This window comes from Euleptes europaea, chromosome 3 (genome assembly GCF_029931775.1).
Source record: "Euleptes europaea isolate rEulEur1 chromosome 3, rEulEur1.hap1, whole genome shotgun sequence".
NCBI lineage: Eukaryota > Metazoa > Chordata > Lepidosauria > Squamata > Sphaerodactylidae > Euleptes > Euleptes europaea.
In genome coordinates this window covers 47,013,050-47,032,973 of record NC_079314.1, presented here as the reverse complement: position 1 = coordinate 47,032,973, position 19,924 = coordinate 47,013,050, and the positions used below count along the sequence as shown (strand labels likewise).

The 19,924-nt window shown below is 39.0% G+C and overlaps 1 protein-coding gene across 4 annotated transcripts in view; it reads left to right on the top strand.

Annotated features, from left to right (window-relative positions):
• Nucleotides 1–19,924, top strand: part of SRPK2 (SRSF protein kinase 2) — a 97,816-nt gene that overhangs the window by 27,149 nt on the left and 50,743 nt on the right. For all 4 annotated transcript variants that reach the window (XM_056846968.1, XM_056846970.1, XM_056846969.1 and 1 more), the window contains exon 2: nt 12,225–12,382. In XM_056846968.1, coding sequence (XP_056702946.1) covers nt 12,225–12,382 — 158 coding nt within the window. The remainder of the gene's footprint in view (nt 1–12,224; nt 12,383–19,924) is intronic.

Sequence of the window (19,924 nt, the reverse complement as noted above, 5' to 3'; positions counted from 1 at the left end):
ACTGAGTGCCCGGGAGGTTTTGCCTTGGCTTTGCCACTCCGTAGATGCACATCTTCCCCCATGCGTGTCCTCCAAACTCAAAATTAAGCCCCCCTGCAGAGTTTTGAGAATTTGGTTGGGGGAAAATGTGCATCTCTGTGTGTGTGTGTGTGTGTTAAGTGCCAGCCTGGCCGCGGCGAGGGAGACTTCGAAGCGGAGGGCGGGGCAGAAGGCAGCGCCCCCGGCCCGCTCTTCCCGCGTCCCCGCCCTGCCCCGCACCTACCTCGGCCGCAGCCGACTCCCCGCGGCTCCTCGCCCTCCGGCTCCAGGGGGCGTGCTTCCCCAGCCCTTACTCCGGCCAGCCGGCCCGGCCTGCCCAGGCCGTGACCCCGCACCTCCGCCCCCTGGTGGAGGGTCGCTAGCCAGGGGGGAGCAGAGGCGAGGCGACAGCCGCCCTCCCACTCGCCGCCTCCACCTGCAGGGAGGAGCTGCAGCGCGCCACCTCCTCCTCCTCGAGAGCCGCACTCAACCGGCCAAAGAGCCACGTCTTGCCAACCACTGGGCTAGTCTGTGAGGCTGCTACTTAATAGATGTCCCTGATTTGGAGCAAGAGAACTGATTTAGATAGCCTTTTGGTCTTCCAACTCTCTTGATCTGTGATCTAGCTGGGGTGGGACTCCCAGGTAGGGTATGCTGCTTGCTACTTCCTAAACATATTAAAACATTCATAATTCACATTAAAACCCATTAACGATGAGTTGCTACTATTTTATTAGTGTCATCTAGATATGTAAAGGCATAGGAGCCCCCAGGTGAAAAACCCCCCCCCCATTTTCCAGTTTTTCCAGTGGAACCTTTTAGGAGTGTTGACAAACACTCTTGTAAAATATGTTCTGTTTTTGAATATTAAATGCTTTTTAAGACAAGATTTTGATCACTCAAATGTGTGGAATGAAGAATTGAATGTAAATATCTGCAGCATTCAATAATTGCCAGTGGGAAAGCTGCGAAGACTTGCAGTGGCATTTCATTTTCCACTTCCCCACTATTTCCTCTTTCCTTCCTCCTGTTAGCCCCTATATTCTCATCATTTGCTGCCTCATTCTCTCCTTCCCACCCACCAAACAACTTACCTTTCATCTACCCCCATTTTTAGCTATATTGATTAATTATTTACCTCATTTATCCCCTACCTTTCTCCATAATGGGGGCCTAAAGCAGCTTTTATCATCCTCCTCTCCTTCATTTTATCTTCACAACAAACCTGTGAAGTAGATTAGGCTGTGTGTGACTGGCTCATGGTGACTCAGTGAGCTTCCGTGGTAGAGTGGGGATTTGAACCTGGGTCTCCCAGATCCTAGTCTGAAACTATTCAATACATCACATTGGCTTTTGTGGGGTGGCTGCTGTTGAGCAGTAGAAAGCAGCTGGGCCTGGGTGAATCATGTAATTCATGTGGTAGCAAGTTGCCTGGTGGGTGCTGGTGGACCTGGTCCAGGTGAGTCCTCCCTTAAAGGCCAAAACAGCCCTGGAAAAAAATCTGCCCCCTCACCCTGCTTTTTACTGTCAAAAAATGATACTGGTTGCCTAGCAACAGACACCAGGGCCTTTGTTTCTTAAAAGATATAAACACTCCTTCTATTGTTTTTGGGGTTAACCCCCAAATTAAAAGTTTAAAAAGAAATGGGTGTGCCACAACATCTGATTTTGATGTGCAACCTGTACCCTGGACAAGAGGCTACTGATTGATGCCAGACAGCTTGGGGAGCAGGATAAAAAGCTTGGACATGTTGCTCTCCCTTTCCAAGTGCAGTAGTAGGAGCTACAGCAGAATAATGGGCCGTGAGGAGATGACTGAAGACATCCAAGCCAAGGAGAAGGAGCTAGTGCCCAGCACGGCCAGCCCAGAGAAGGCATGCACCTGCTTGGCCAGCGGCAACCTGTGCTCCAAGCGCTTTGTCACCACTGACCTGCTGGCCTTGGAGGCGTAGCTGTGACTGCCTGGCCTGGCTGCCTCAGCAACATTTTCAGCAACAGGGTGGCAGAGGCTCCCTCTTTCTCGCCCACATGCCTGCTGCCCCCAGCATTGTGGACTGAGTATCAGTTTCAGTAGCATCAAGACCATTGGAGCTTTGCTTTGCCAGGAGGCTCTCAGGAGACCTTTGATCCTCATGGCAACACATGCACCTCTTGGCCTTCCTCAGTGGTCCCAAGGCGGCTCCCTGCAGCTGCTGTGCCTGGTGTCTGCTGCTAGACCCTGCACTGTTCCCGGCCAATGCTGCTGGGAGCAGTGTGGATCCTGGCTTCTCAGCTTCCACCATGTTTCTCAGCATGGCTCCCACCTCAGTCACCATGCCCAGCTGCCAACAGACGTGTGATGATTTTGCGTTTGCAGACAACACTCTTGTTTTGGCAGGGATTTAATACCCTCCCATGTAATTTTTTAAATAGTTTTCAGACTTTCCTGCAAACTTGGGGGATCCCCCAAGTTTGGAGAAAAATCTCCTTTCTCTCAGTGTGGGCCTGATCGGCGGATTTAGATATTAACAGATCTCCCCATGTTTGAGAAATAGATACATACAGTGAGGGAAAAAAGTATTTAATCCCCTGCTAAATTTGCTCGTTTGCCCTCTGACGAAGAAATGACCAGTCCATAATTTTAATGGTAGGTTTATTGTAGCTGTGAGAGACAGAATAACAACAGGAAAACCTCCAGAAACCCAGAAGACAAAAGTCAGAGATTGATGTGCATTATAATGAGTGAAATAAGTATTTGATCCCCTATCAACCAGCCAGATTAGGGTTAGAGTTAGGGTTCTGCTGTCGACAGAAGCAATCCATCAGATTCCAAACTAGCCACCATGACCAAGACCAAAGAGCTGTCCAAGGATGTCAGGGACAAGATTGTAGACCTGCACAAGGCTGGACTGGGCTACAAGACTATTGCCAAGCAGCTTGGTGAAAAGGTGACAACCCTAACCCTAACCCTAACTGTCAACCTCCCTTGGTCTGGGGCTCCATGCAAGATCTCATCTCGTGGAGTTGCAATGATCATGAGAATGGTGATGAAGCAGCCCAGAACTACACGGGGGGAACTTGTCAATGATCTCAGGGCAGCTGGGGCCATAGTCACCATGAAAACAGTTGGTAACACACTACGCCGTGAAGGACTGAGATCTTGCACAGCCCGCAAGGTCCCCTTGCTCAAGACAGCACATGTACAGGCCCGTCTGCAGTTTACCAATGCAAATCTGAATGACGCAGAGGAGAACTGGGTGAAAGTTGTGGTCAGATGAGACCAAAATCGAGCTCTTTGGCATCAACTCAACTCGCAGTGTTTGGAGGAGGAGGAATGCTGCCTACGACCCCAAGAACACCATCCTCACCGTCAAACATGGAGGGGGACATATTATGCTTTGGGGGTGTTTTTCTGCTAAGGGGACAGGACACCTTCACCGCATCGAAGGGACGATGGACGGGACCATGTATCATCAACTCTTGGGTGAGCACCTCCTTCCCTCAGCCAGGGCATTGAAAATGGGTCGAGGATGGATATTCCAGCATGACAATGACCCAAAACACACGGCCAAGGCAACAAAGGAGTGGCTCAAGAAGAAGCACATTAAGGTCCTGGAGTGGCCTAGCCAGTCTCCAGACCTTAATCCCATCGAAAATCTGTGGAGGGAGCTGAAGGTTCGAGTAGCTACACATCAGCCTCGAAATCTTACTGACTTGGAGAGGATCTGCAAAGAGGAGTGGGACAAAATACCTCCTGAGATGGATGCAAACCTGGTGGCCACCTACAAGAAACGTGTGACCTCTGTAATTGCCAACAAGGGTTTTGCCACCAAGTACTAAGTCATCTTTTGCAAAGGGATCAAATACTTATTTCACTCATTATAATGCACATCAATCTCTGACTTTTGTCTTCTGGGTTTCTGGGGTTTTTCCTGTTGTTATTCTGTCTCTCACAGCTACAATAGACCTACCATTAAAATTATGGACTGGTCATTTCTTCGTCAGAGGGCAAACGGGCAAATTCAGCAGGGGATCAAATACTTTCCCCCCCTCACTGTAGATGATATTCCAAATCATGGAAAGAAATAGAGGCATTATAATAACTCATAAAACACAAAAGGAAACACTTTCTTGTTTGCCTTGTTATTCTAAAACATAAACAGTATCCAATGCTCAATAAATTTATCTGAACATTAAATATTATTTCTTTGGGGATCTCTGAAGGAGGTTCTAACTTTCTCCATTTTGCTGCTATTGCCAATTTAGCAGTGGAAAGTAAGCTCTAAACACATTCTACATCTGCAACTGCAATGTGCCCTTCTAGATAACCCAGCAGAATTAGTTTTGGATCATGGGGTATATTACGACCTAACATTTCATTAACAAATTGAATTAAAATTTATGGAAAGGTTGAAATTTTGAACATGACTAAGAAATATATATCAAGAAAATATATATTAAAGAAATCTGCTATAGATTTGCCTCCAAACAGACACTGGCCTTACGTGTTTCTATGTATAATATGTGTGAAATGAAACACCATCAGAACAAACTTTTTATTTATTTATTTATTATTTTTAATAATAAATGTATTAACGAGTAAATTTTAGTGATTAAACCACTAGTAGCTGATCAGCACTGATTTTTGATTATAAACCATTATATTTCATTTTCACCAAATGACTGATCTGAAAAAAACTCGAATTATGGTGGTCTGTCTCCTAATTTTAAAACCTACTCATAGCTTAATACCTGATGATCTTTTACCAGATCGTTTGCCATTATTTTGTTGGCTTTATTCTCTATTTTTATTGGAAAGTACCTTTTGTACATTCTGTTGGAAGTAAGGGATAGAAATAAATAGAAAACAGATCCGTAGTAAAACAAATTAAAACTTTAGAACATTAGGGCAAATCCTTAACTGTGCATGTAAAGATTAGTGTGATAGTCACCTTATAAATAGTGGAATGACAATCAGAACAGACAACAAAACTTAGCTTCAGTAGAAACGTATCAGTTTACTTACTAAAATGTATACTTTCATTCATAGAAATGCTATTGACTATCATTATAAGGGAAAGTGTCTTCATAATTCTTCCCAGCAAACCTATAACTAAAACTCAGTTCCTGTCTTTATTGTATATTGGAAAACCAGTCAATATTCAAATGAAAATAAATGCATAATGTCACATATATAGCACATTATTGTCCACTGTCTGATTTTTAAGTATTTTAAGCTTTAAAGGGAAGTTCTAAATTTTTGTGGATGCAAAAATATGAGTAATAGTATTTCCAAATAGGAGTACTATAGTTGTGTTATTTGCTATACTTCATTGTTACTATGGAAACTTGCTCAGATTTCTATTCCCATCACCAACTACCAAAGACCACTCTAGTAAGCGGAAAAATGACTCTAAGTATGTTCTAGCAGGCAAGCTTACAAATGAAGCTTCTGTTTAAGCTAGTATTTTGGATCTTGAATGATAAATCACTCAAACTACCAATTTAGTTGTAATGGTTTCAGCTACTGTAACATGTTTCCCTCCCCCAGAGTAAAAAAAATTCCTGAACATTGTATAGTTAGATATGAATGACTCCAAAATCCTCTTTCACTATGAGAGAAAAATAACCTGTAAGCGAAGGGTCCCCAGTGTGGTGTCTGTGGGTGCCATGGCACCTGCTGACACCTTTTCTGGTGCCTTCCAGTTGTTTTTAGGAAGTGGGTGGCGCTAGGTAGGGCTTTTACCCAGCAAGGCTTCTGACGGACTCCTGGAGATTGGATTGGCTGTGCAGGTTATTTTAAACATTGCTTTGGCAGCAGCTGCCACCACAGCACAAGGATCTGCACTGTGTTACGGAAGTTAAGCTGTGACAATTATTTTATGGCTAGCTCTGCCACCTGAGATAGCCATTTTGTTGCTGCACCCACCATGCCATGTCAGAATTCCAATTGTGCCCACAGGCTCAAAAAGCTTGGGGACCCCTGCCGTAAGCTGTGTCTCAAAAACTAAGCTCAATTTTCACATATTGCTGCTTAACAATGATTTGTGTTTAATTGTTGATTGGCATTTTAGCTGCCTTGAGTAACCTGTTGTAGAAAGCTGGAATTTTTTTTTAAAGTTCCTCAAATGAACACTGTGTAACACTATGTATGAGATGTGTTAGCGGAATTAAGTTGGCAAACCAGAAGTATGAAAATATTCTCTAGTGCTCTGTCCTTGCCATATCATGTACTATCCCATCCTTTCATATTTTTATCTGGCTGAATTAATTCCAGTACCAAAACTACCTCAAAGTTAGCCACAGAAACAGCAAATCAAAACTCATGAATAAAGTAGCAGTGTTAGTGGAAAAGCAGTCTTTATTTGGAGAGCATTTTGAAGTGCTATTTATGACTTCAAAAGTAATAACATAAAATCGCTTCTTCCCATTTTAACAGAATTATATACAATGGCTAAGGTACCTTAACTACTTATCTGTCCTTGTGAACTGTAAGTGGCATTAGTATAGTTATTTACAAACATTCAGATCTAATCCTATCCACATTCAAGAAGACTTCTCTATAGATATTGAAGCATCACTATGATTTAAATAACCAGCAAACCAGCAGAGCTATAGTATCCATTTTCTCTCTCATCCTTCCTGAAGGTTGCTAACACTCAAACATGTGTGTACCGCAAGATTATCCACTGCAGAACCCAGCCACTCAATTAAGATAAAGGAGGCTGTAGAAATGGCATAGAGGTTTTCAAGAAAAAGTAATTTCAAAATTCCATGTAAAGAAATGGGGTTTTCCATCCCACCAGGGTGATTTAATTCCCCTGTCCCGGGTCCCTGGAATAAATCCCCCTTCTGGTAGCTCGACTGAGGCTGGGTTTGGACTCTTACACGTGCAGTAGAACACACCAATAAAAAGCAACAGGCTTTATTAAAAGGATTATAGGAAAGGTTCAGGCTTAAAAATATAAGACAGACAAGTGTGTGTGTGTGTGTGTGTGTGTGCGCAGCTGACTTATGGCGACCCCTTTTGGGGTTTTCATGGCAAGAGGCTAACAGAGGTGGTTTGTCAGTGCCTTCCTCTGCACAGAAACCCTGGACTTCCTTGGTGGTCTCCCATCCAAATACTAACCAGGGCTGACCCTGCTTAGCTTCTGAGATCTGACGAGATCAGGCTAGCCTGGGCCACCCAGGTCAGGGCAAGACAGACAAGTAGGTGCATTAAAATAACAAAGTCTAACTTTCTAACACACACAGACACGAAGGCAGTCAAATTAGCTTAAGTGAAAGCATCAGGTATGAGATGCTGGAAGATGGTCTCAGACCCATTGCTGTTCCTGATGATATCAGGGGTCACACATTGTTGCTCCTCTCCTCTTGTCAAATGGTTATAGACTACTTCATAGGAAACTGGACCACTGACCCCCTGACCAGTATAAGCCAATTAAGAATGTGTTGCAAAAAGTGATTCTCGAAGAGGAAGAAGACTCTCCTCTCCCCTCTGACATTGCTGAGAGCAGTTGTCAGATTGCTTTGAAATGTAAGGTGCAATTCAAGCTTTTCATCTTGGCTTGGGAACGGAAAGGGTTCTGAACGTTTGATTTTTAATTCCCTCCTGTGTTACTCTGTACACTTAGATGACACATCAGGAAGCAGGATATTGCTGTAAATTTATGGCCTCGTCAAATGCTGATCTTTAGACTGTCAAGTTGATTTTTACAAGGGTGACCATCTCTTGACAGAAGTATACAAGGAAAAGTAATTTTAAAGTTGTGTAAATCCCACTAATCATCTTTGTCTTTTCTTATGTGTCTGTGGCACTGGTTTCTATTTTCTGTACTGACTGGAAATAAGCATGATTCTCTTAAACTTCCATATAGGAGCAGGAAGCAAAGGTTAGACAGCCATGCCCTGAGGCAAATCATGTTCTCCTTACCATGTGTCATGCTGAATGAGTGGTAGACCTTGTAACGAGAATTTGGCAGAATAGGCCAGCCAATGAAAACCTTAGGTTAGTATTTACACCGGGATTTTACTTTGGTTTTAATATGGTTTTACTAGCTCAGATATCCAACTCAGTAAAAAGTGTCCTTGATAGTGGTAAACACTGTATTGAAATTATACTTCATTGTGCAAGAGGAACCATAGCTGTTGATTCAGACCAAACCACTTCAGGTGTTTTTTATGGATGGGCCTTGATATAAATATTTGAGAATAAATTGCCAAATATCTGTACAAACATGTTTGAGGAAAGACTATAAGCACCAATAAAATATTGTCTAATATTTGAGAATTGATACCAGTGAGATGTAAAGTTTCCATAAATTCTAAAGCCCTGGGGAATTTTTTTTTTTGGGGGGCAGTGGAAATATAACACAAAAAATATGCAGTACTTCCTTATTGGTGGATAATTGGCACATACTCAATGCAAATGGACAATGAATTTAGATATTTGGAGATTGTCTTCAGGTCAGATTTATCTTGATCTAAGCATATTCAGTATGTTAAACAAAACTGAACTATTTTTAGCACTTAAATTCTTTTTTTAGCCTGGGTGCTAAATTTATACCAGCATTATTGAGAGCATATAGGGTGCTAGTTTTTCCTTGCATGCTATATGTCTCTTAAATATGATTCTCAGGTCCAGTTAAATTACTTCAGATTTCTTTTTAAAAAAATAAAATTCTTGCCTTACCTCCATGTGTAGCATCTTCAGTTATGCACTTGGAACTGGGCCTCCCAAAAAAATCTACTTAGATTTAGAAAGTCATAATCTGTTTTAAATATAGGCCACATAATGCTGAGAACCTTCTAGCACTTACTCAATTGGCAGCTCAAGAGTACTGTTGGTCCTCCTGGTGAAATAAAACCATAGATTTAAAAATTGCCCAACTGGCTCCTTTGAGGTCTTTTACTTCTTTGGTGGAGAAGGAAAGAGTGTAAATTATTAAGATGCTTTTTAAACAAGGCTGGAACTTATTCCTGCCAAGACACCAGACAGAAATGTTCCCCGCTCCATCTGGGATTCAAATACTTACCGAATTTGAATTTCTATCCTGTCTTTATATTCTGACAATACCCAAATTAAGGCAATCATGTATGCTTGCATGCTGTAATGCACTACCTATAGCACAGATGAGGGGCCATTTTGCTTCAGAACAACATTTCTGTGATTGCTCCTTGTCAGTGGTTGATTCATTATTGCACTTTTTAAAATTGTTCCAAAACACTGTTGCCAGGGAGAAGTTTCTTGTGAAACGGTTGTTAAAATATTCAGCCACTTCTGATAACCATAAATTAAGATTATTTCTGAGTGGCATTTGTAAAGCATGTATGGTTAATGTAGCTAAATTCTTCTTTGTTGTTTTAATTCTTAAATGTTTTTCTTGGTGTATGGCTTATGGGCTGTTAAATCTGAACAAAGTAAAGTACCTCCTCATAAAATTAAAACTTATTTTGCTGCTTTAGCAACATAAATGCATCATTTGTAACTAAGAATATAAAATTGTACTACTTACCATATTTATGAACTTTAAAATTATAAATACCTTAATTTTCTATGGGCAAAATTATGAATATACCAGAGAGTGAGAGGTATGAATTGTTGCACCCTATGCTACTCTAACAACACATGAATTTTTAAAAACATTTTTTGCCATCTGCGAGGTAGGAAGAAAATAAAAGTTGAAATTAGAAAACAAATTGTGTTGCAAACAAACAAAAATGTATAATTTTAAAAGAACTAGTTTCATGCAATCATAATAAGACTGGCAGTCTGTTTGGATATTGAGTGAAACTTGAAATAATTGAAAACAGTAAATGCTGCAATGGTATACTGTAGCATATTAACTGTTGACAAAATTAGTTACATGTTAACAATGAACAATGAATAGATTTTAAAAATATGTATCTGTATATGAATACAGAATACACAGAAATTGCCATATACTGAAGTAGATTGTTTTACATAAAACTCTTTATACTGCACCTTTTGAGTAAGTCAAACTAGTCTTTAAAAGCATTTTGCTCTTGCGAAAGAAGAAAATATTCCCCAGTATTCCCATTGGGGAAATTGAAGAAAAGTCATCGGCCGGGGGGGGGGGGGGGGAAGGGGAAGGGGATTTTCTTCCTCATAGTTTTCATTATTTTTTTCCACATCTCTGTTTTTAAAATGTTTCCTCATTTATCATCCACCAGCAGAAGAGGTGGTAGGATCTAGCTCAACATTTTAACGTAACCACTTTGTAAAATGGGTTGTTGTACAAAATCGCTTTTTGAGCGTTAGTAATAAAAGGAAACATTAGAGGATGTCCTTTCAGTTTTTGTTTTCCACAAGGTTTCAGTTTAAAGGTTTTTATCAGTCTTCTAGATCAGAAAATATATCATTTCAAACAATTTACAAACTGCCATTTACAGCAAGTTGTTTCTTACTATATGCTGGGGCTGGGCAAACCACTAGACTAAACCTTTAAGAACTAGGATCTCAGAACATAAAAGAAATATTCATAGAAGTATTCTTGGGGCCCCTTTAACTGAACATTTTCAACATAGTTTGCTCTTTCAGACTTAAGATTTTTGCTTTACAGGAAGTAAATGTTGATATTCATTCTGTGTAAAAATGTTGATATTTATCTTTTTTTCATTCATAGTTTATATGGTGTTAATTATGTTATTTATTTGTAATATTGAATAGTTTTGTTATGCACACATCTATCACTGTGATATTTTGTCACACCATTTTCATGAATATATGCATTTATATAATTATTCATATCATTATTGCTTGCCTTTGGTTTGTTTCTTTTTTATGAGGACAACTTCGAAACAAGGCTCTTTGCAGATCTTGCATTTAAAGATTACTTTATTTATCCCTAATTATAAGTTCGGCATTTAAAACATGTAGTGTTACATCCTTGAGATACAACATTGGGCAGACATCTTATACTAGGGCTTGTGTTGATTCTTTTGCTTCTGTCATGACCCTTTGGTTTGTTCAGTTTCACTTTTGCTGGACTGTATTATTTGCTAGCTTGGTATGAATGAAAACAATCTATCAATGAAAAACCTAAATTGTGCTATGAAAACTAATAGTAATATCTGTGTCTTGGAATTCATATACGGAAGGACCACCTCTTCCTATATGAATTCATGCATCAGCATTGTTTACTTTGGCCCAGCAGCTCTTCCCTGTAGTGCCCTCACTGTAGGTGGCACATAGTGCAGCTGTTTGCTTGACAGCATTTTCTGTATGCTGTCCAGGAGATCCTCTCTCTCTTTCCCTCCAACCTGGAAGGATGGGGCTTTGGAATACAATTGTTTACTGAGGCCTGTGCTTTTAAGCAAAACTGTTGAATTCTTTTTGTGTTAATTTTTTCTTGTAGTTTGTGCATAGATTTTTATCCTGTTTTATTGTAATTTACCTTAAGCTTTATGGAAAAGCAGGATATTAAATCTAAAAAAATAAATTGTAAGGCTGGAAACTGCTGTAAGACATTTTTATTTGCTAGGATGTCTAGTGAGATTTGAACTACAGGTATTTTCTTGTAGGTAGGTAGGTAATGAGGTTTTCTTGTATTATGTATGGGTTTAATTTGGAATTGTAAGCTTGAGCCAAAAGCAAAAAGCAAAATATAAATAGAAACAAGTGATTTTAAGTTGTAACTATTTTTTTGACTCTGCTCGTAGAAAAGGAAGTCCCCTTTGACCACCAAATAGTCTATGCTAGGGGACATAAGACGTGCATGGACAAAGGCGGCATCTGATGGGAATTGTAGTTAGGAGAAAAATTGGGCATGATTGCATGAAAAGAGCTGGATGGATCCAACCCTTGTGTTCCAGACTTAGGACGAGTTCCTCCCAAATAATTTGTTTTCTTCTCCCTGTTGGTTCTGTGCTGCATTATTTGCCTTTTTCTCAGCTGAAGGGTTTTTTTTTTTTTATGCCTTACTAGTTTCTAGTTGAAGTCTTGTCTAGTTATTCTTTCATGATTGGTTAGCGGCTTTTTCCAATAGCGAGCATCCTCTGAATTTAACGATTTTAAACTCCTGAACTAATATTTAGAAAAGTGTAACTATTTTAGAGTTGTTTCATTTCTGAGCACTAGAAGTTAACCATGTTTATTCTCTGTAGCCTACATAATTAAGTTGTCTAAAGAAAGTTGTCATTAAACATTCAAAAAGGAATTTGAGCAACCATTTTTTTCAACTCAGTGTATGACTTTGCATTTGTAGGCCAGAGCCTCAACAAAAAGTCCCCTCTGCACCACCACCACCACCTCCACCACCACCGCCACCTCCACCTTTGCCAGAGCCGTCACCGCCAGAACCTGAAGAAGAAATTTTGGGATCTGATGATGAAGAGCAAGAAGATCCTGCTGATTATTGCAAAGGTTAGCATATGTGTAAAATGTAACCATGATGAGTACAAATTTGCCATTTTTTTATTGGACGTATCCCAATTTAGAAGACCTCAAACTTTTTTACTGGAAGTATCCTGTAATTCAAGATAATTTAAGCCTTCTCACCTAGATGATACAAAAACTTGGAGTTTTTTTGCCATTTTACATCATGAAATGGTCAGCAGACAAGGGCAGGTTACTCTGGGGCGGGGGGAATAACATTTTTTAAAATCTGGCAGTGAGTAAAAAGGTAGCTGCAGTGGTCATCATTTCAGTAGACTTGTCCTTTTCAATGCAAGCTCCAAGGCAAAGGTTCAGGACTGTTGGAATCAGCAGGAGAGAGATTTGGCAACATGGGCCAGGTGGCTCCTCATTGGTGATGGGACTTAGGCAGGAAGCTGTCAGTTGCTAACACCTGCTTTTTGAAAATACACCGTAGTGTTGGCAAGCTATACTGATCCTGTATATTATGATTCACATCCAGTGGATAAAATCTAATTCAGGGAATATTGATCAGCCTACTCAGTTTGTTTTCAAGGGAACTTAACGTAGTCTCATTAGATTCACACTCATCAGTATAACCCTCCCTGGTGCTGTGGTACATTTTGACTACAAGGGTCCCCTGACCTTCAGCAAAAGGACTTTGGGGGAGGGCAATTGGGGGAAGGGAAAGCAGGAAAAATTCTGTCTCTGTGTCCTTTCTGCTTGCACTTCCATAGAATCCAACACATTGTCTTGACAGAGGATGAATTTGTACGATGTGCAAGCCTTTTTATTCCTACTGTATGGCACAATGAACTGTTTTGTCTTTAGATTTCATTAACTTTCTGTCACATCATGTGCTTAGAGATCATTCTAAAATTATCTCAGAAAATCACGTGTGCAATGGAAATTCTTTGCCATTATGGACCAGTTCACATTCACTGTGGAGATGTCTCCCATTCATCCATTTCACAAAAGGCAGACTTTCCAACACTCATGTGAAACTATCCAGCTAAGAATACCAGTACTCTTAGAGATTACTCTTCAAGACTATTCTTGAGGTCGTATGACACTTTATTCTTTTCTGCACAGTCCTGAATTGCACAATAGATTTGTGTGATCTCAGCAGAATTTTACCTTCATTGTCTATTTAAAGAAACATTTCAAGTTACAAATGTTGGTATATTTTCCCATTCAGAACAAATTCTTATTAAGGCCTGTGCTTTTTAAAAAGTCAAATCACTGTTTTACAGGCAACAAGTTCTAGCATTTCGTATGCGGTTTGGGAGTATAAAATGCTGCATACAAAAGGAGATGCTTATATGCAGAATATTTATTTAGAACAAGTAGCATGAAATAAGATATGGTAAAAGCTTTGTTATTTGATACTCATGGGGGAAAGGGGTTGTCAGATAATCAGATGTGGTGATAATTCACAGTGGGTAGCCGTGTTAGTCTGTTTGCAGTAGTCAAAAAGGGCAAGAGTCCAGTAGCACCTTAAAGACTAACAAAAATATTGGACGACTTCCGGTGGTGCCGCTGGGGTGAGCGCCACGTTTCCCCAGGTTGTCCTGGGGGAAATCCAAGTTTGCGTTAATCCTGGGATGCTATAATGAACCCCAACCCGACCCTTGCAAGTGGGTCGGACAGCAGGAACTCCCTGCAGCCCGCAAACGCAGTTTGACCTCCCAAATACTCCGAGGGGGCTTCCATAAGTCCCCCGGAGTTTTGGACGCCGGTCCTGCGAGGGCACCAAGGGAAGTTAATCGCCAAAACGCAACTTCGGCATAAGGCTCTACCCTCCACCACCTTATAACCAACATAAGGACTACTTTAAGATAAGAACCTCACCTCTAGACGCTCAAGTGAGTACACAAGAACCCTTCGTCTTTTACTGACGTTACCGAATAACCGGGGGGTAGATGAAGACATTCCCAGTATCCTTGTTACTCCCTTAATTGAATCGGATAAGTTTGACTTATAAAATCCACCAGGATTAGAGGCAGGAGCCTTATCAAGTTGATCAGTTTAAACTAAAACAAAGAGCTAGAAAGATGCTTATAAGATGGACTAAAATCTCCACCAATGAGAAGTATTCTTGAGGGAAGGGGAGGGTGAATTTCTTTCTTCCGGTGGAAAGAAGAAAAGAAAAAAAGGGAGTCCTCCTGCCACGTTTGCAGCAAGGAAGACCCTCTATACCACTCTCTCTATCATCTGGCTCACAACAGCAGGAAGCAAGTCGTAGGACCGGATACACGTCGCACTCGAGCAACATAGAAATAGTTCCTGAAGGAAACAATCATCGAGAAGAGGCGGTAGAAGGTCCACGGCGAAATTAACTTCCGGAATACTTCCTGAATGACCCGACCTAGAGCAGCCGGCAAAACTCGCTGGTATTTTAAAACTTTAAAAAGCTGTTTTAAAGCGAAATAGGGGTCTTTTCAATGCGGAAAAATTATTAAGCTGATCATCGAAACACTTTCTATCAACAACTAATCAGAGGGTCCTGACTGAGGACATGTATTTTACCAGCCTTATTTCAATGTAAATGTCTGCATCCCGACCCCGTTCTGGCTCACTACATAGCCCTGCCTATACAAAATTGAAAGAAGCGACACAAACCTTAACCATGGAAAAGAAATTGCAAGACATGTTAGCCAAGCAAACAGAGGCAACAACTAAACAGTTTGAACAGATGTCTACACAGATGACACAGATGACTGCTATGATGACAAATCTTGGCCAAGCATCTCAAGCTATTAACCAAAAATTAGATGTGGTTACAGAAGACCTTAAAGATGTAAAGACCCAAATGAATACTATGAAGATGGACATGCAAGCAATGGACTCATCAGTTAAGAAAGTGATGGAAGAACACAAGGATACACAAGGATACAAAGAAAAGCAGATTGAAACAATACAAACTAACCAGACAGCTGTTAAAGACCAGATAGCAATGATGGAGATGAGAGTTAGAGAAACCAACCTTCGTCTGTGCAATTTTCCAGATATGATGGAGATAACAAAGAAACTGTAGTCCCTAATCTGGCTTACTTATTTCAAATAGAGGAACAAGACTTGAACCAAGCTATCAACAGAGTTTATAGAATACCATTACCTGCTAGAATGAAAAGATCTAAACCAAGAGATCTCATGATTGTTTTTTATGACATTAGGATTAAGGACAGGATCATGAAGATCCACTATGATAACCCGGTTTCAGCAGGAGATATTCCTCTAATATTATTAAAGGACATACCAAGACATCTACTCTCACAGAGGAATAATTACAAAGAATTTGTGTCTGTTCTGAAAGCTAATGGTATCAAATATCGTTGGATCATGCCACAAGGCTTGGCTTTTACCTACAAAGAAATGAAAATGACAATCTTATCTCCATCAGATATGGGAAAATGTTTGAGGAAATACAAAACAGAACTTAAAGGACTAACCCTGGAACAAAAGGAAGAGGAAGAAGAAGAAGAACCACAGGGAGCAGAAGGAGGCACTGCATTATAGACTGAATATTTTGCTTCAATAATTACTACATCATGGCAAAAGCAATTTCTTGGAATGTGAACGGTTTGAATGAAAAAACCAAATGGGTTAGAATTTTCAAATATTTACAGAAATACAAATACTCCCTAATTTGCTTACAAAAGACTCATATAGCAACAAAACACAAAAAATACCTGGATAGGCAAATGCTTAGACAAGCATTTGTTGCATCGGCTAAAACAAAAACAAAGGGAGTAGTGATATATGCTCATTCTAGCCTTAGTCCTGAACTACTGTACAAAGACAATGAAGGGAGAATTGTAATTATCAAGACCAAAATATTGGGGCAAAAGACGATTGTAGTAGGAATATATGCACCTAACGAAGGAAAAGCTAAATTCTATGGACAACTACATGAACTGATTTCTCAGTATGCAAATGACCAGATTCTTTTGATGGGTGACTTCAATGGTGTTATCCTCCCAATTTTGGATAAAAAATCAAACGCAAAAGACGAAAATGAAGGATGTTTACCTAAAACCTTCTTCACCATGGCTTCAGAATTGGAAATACAAGACATCTGGAGAACAATGAATACAACGGCTAAAGAATATACTTTTTATTCAGCGAGACACGACTCACATTCCAGAATAGACATGATATGGGCTAGTAAATCTATTTTTACGCAATTACGTAAAATCCAAATCATACCAAGAACTTTTTCTGACCATAACCCGGTTACATTTGAATGGAACAATAAACAAGCATTCAGATGGCGATTAAATGATAAACTTTTAAAGGATAACAAGATTCAAAAAGAACTACAGGATTTAATTAAAGATTTTTTTGAAATTAATCTTAATGGGGAAACTTCGTTGAACACAGTTTGGGATGCATTTAAAGCTGTTCTAAGAGGATTTATGATACAGATTTATGATGGAAGAAAACCCAACTACAATTTACCAATAATATACTTTGGGATCTACAAAATTTGGAACAAAAACTTGTTATGGCATTACAGGAAGCAGAGAAAAATGAAATACAAATGAAGATTTCTGTATCTAAACACCAACTAAATTTGGTAATAATGGAGGAAATGAATAAAAACTTAAAATTTGCCAAACAAAAATACTTTGAACATGCTAATAAACCTGGAAAATTTTTAGCAACACAATTGAAAGATTCATTTCAAAAGAAGATTATAACAAAAATCCAATCTGCTAAAGGACCAGTTTATTCGACTTTGGAAAGACAAAAGGAATTTGTTTCATTCTATACTAAACTATATCAGAAAGAAAATATTTCAAAACAGAAAATGGACAACTTCTTAAATTCAATACAGATGAATATCCTTTCAACAACCCAACGAGAATGGATAGATGCTCCAATTACAAGGGAAGAATTACAAGAAGCAATAACGAAACAAAAACCGGACAAGACACCTGGACCAGATGGAATTACTGCACTATTTTATAGAATATTTAGTGATAATTTAGTAGACTTTTTTGTATTACTTTGTAACACAATTTTGGATAAGGGAGTATCCCCAGAGACTTGGTCGCATGCATTTATATCGTTGATACCTAAGGAAGGAAGAGATCCAGAAAAAACATCAAACTATAGATCTATTTCGCTGTTAAATGTGGACTATAAGATTTATGCCTCGGTCTTATCGAATAGGATGAAACATTTTATTAAGAACCTTGTACACGAAGACCAAGCAGGCTTTGTTCCAGGAAGGCAAATTAAAGATAATATAAGAATCTTATTAGATTCAATGGAATATTATGACCAGAATATCCAACAAACGGCGGCCTTTGTATTCTTGGACACAGAGAAAGCTTTTGATATGGTCTCCTGGGATTTTATGAAAAAGATACTGGAAAAATTAAATTTTGGAGACCGTTTTTTGAGAGGTATATCGTCCATATACACATCCCAACAGTCAAAAATTTTGGTGAATGAATCGATGTCAGACAATTGTTCAATCAAGAAAGGAACTAGACAAGGTTGTCCCCTATCTCCGTTATTATTATTGTTGGTGTTGGAATCACTATGTTGTAAGCTAAGGAGCATGGAGGTCATTCGCGGACTAAAAATTAAAAAACATGAATTCAAATTGAGAGCATTCGCGGATGACCTCTTGTTAATTTTAGAAAACCCAACACAATCAATGAAGATATTATTGGAGACTCTGGACGACTTTGGAAGAATATCGGGATTTAAAGTCAATCAAGAAAAGACAAAGACAATATTCAAGAATCTACCAGAAACACAGCAGCAGGAATTTACTTCATATACAGGTTGGGAGAAAGTTAACAAAGTCAAATGCTTGGGAATCTGGATCTCTGTGAAGAATAAAGAATTGATAAACAACAATTATCTTAAACTATGGAGTAAAATAAAAACTGATATGATCATTTGGTCAAATAAAAAGTTGTCATTATTGGGACGTATATCAACAGTCCAAATGAACATTTTACCAAGGATACTCTTCTTATTCCAAAATTTACCTATAATATCACATGTCAAATACTTTGATACCTGGAGGAAAGACATATTAAACTACATCTGGCAAGGGAAAAAACCGAGGATTGCCTATAAATATTTGGTGGATCTTAAAGTTAGAGGAGGTTTAGCACTACCTAATTTTCAACTCTACGCTTAAGCAGCAGCTTTAACATGGCTAAAAGACTGGATGGACTTATCCAATGTGCGTTTGTTAGATCTTGAAGGTTTTACATAAGTGGATGGCATGGCTATTTATGGTATGATAAAATCAAGATACATGCATCATTTCGTAACCATATAATCAGATCCGCCTTATTTCGTACTTGGATGAGATATAAACATATTTTTGAACCAGCAACACCGTTGTGGATATCACCCCAAGAAATGTTGACATTACACCCACTTAGACCGGACAAATTTATTACTTACCAGGAATTAATTAACTGGGAAGGGAAAAAATGCTCACTAAAAGACTTTCAGTTACTTAAAGATGATTTACAATTGCTTCAATACTGTCAGATTAAATCAGTCTTTGCACAAGATATGAAAAATGGATTCTCTAAAGAAAAATCGCTCTTTCATAAGATGTTATTAGACAACGACACTCAACTGATTTCTAAAATGTATAATCTTCTTTTAACAATATATTGTGAGCAGGAGACAATTAAACCAACAATGATTGATTGGGCTCAAAATGTGGGACATGATATTGTTTTAAACAAATGGGAAAGACTATGGTCGAAAGACCTGAAAGGAATAAATACGCAGTCAGTTCGAGAAAATATTTATAAAATGATGTATCGATGGCATTTAACACCTAAGAAGATTGCAAGGATTTACAAAATGACGTCCCCTAAATGTTGGAAATGTAACAAGGAAGTTGGTTCCTTTTACCATATGTGGTGGACCTGTGACAAAGCCAAGGATTTTTGGGATATGATTTATAATGAATTAAGACTGATACTACAAAAAAATATACCCAAAATACCAGAAATGATGCTACTAAGTATGATACCTGATGACCTGTCAACACAAAGAAACTTTTTGATTTACGCTACAACAGCTGCAAGATTGCTCTATGCAGCAAAATGGAAAGGGGCAGATATCCCTGGGAAAAAAGACTGGATTATGAAAATGTTTGAACTGGTGGAAATGGCAAAACTTACAGCCACTATAAATCAAAAAGACAATGTTCGATTTATGGGGGAATGGGAGGCTTGGATGAAATATTGTGAATATGAATTAAAACTGGGAAAAATGCAAGAATACCTTTTAATCTGATCTAAATGACACTATCAATATTAAGAATTATAACCATTTATATCAATAGAGTATGTTATATGAAATTTAAATGAAATTTAAATGAGTTTAAAAATAATTAAGATCAGGCCATATTACGTTGGGATAAAATACTTTATTAAGAGGCGGACAGAGGTGATGGGGAAGTCAAAGAAATTTCCTTTTTTTTTCTCTTTCTGTAATGTTTATATGTTCTTAGTTATTATGGAAAATTTCTATTATAAAAACCAATAAAATTTTCAA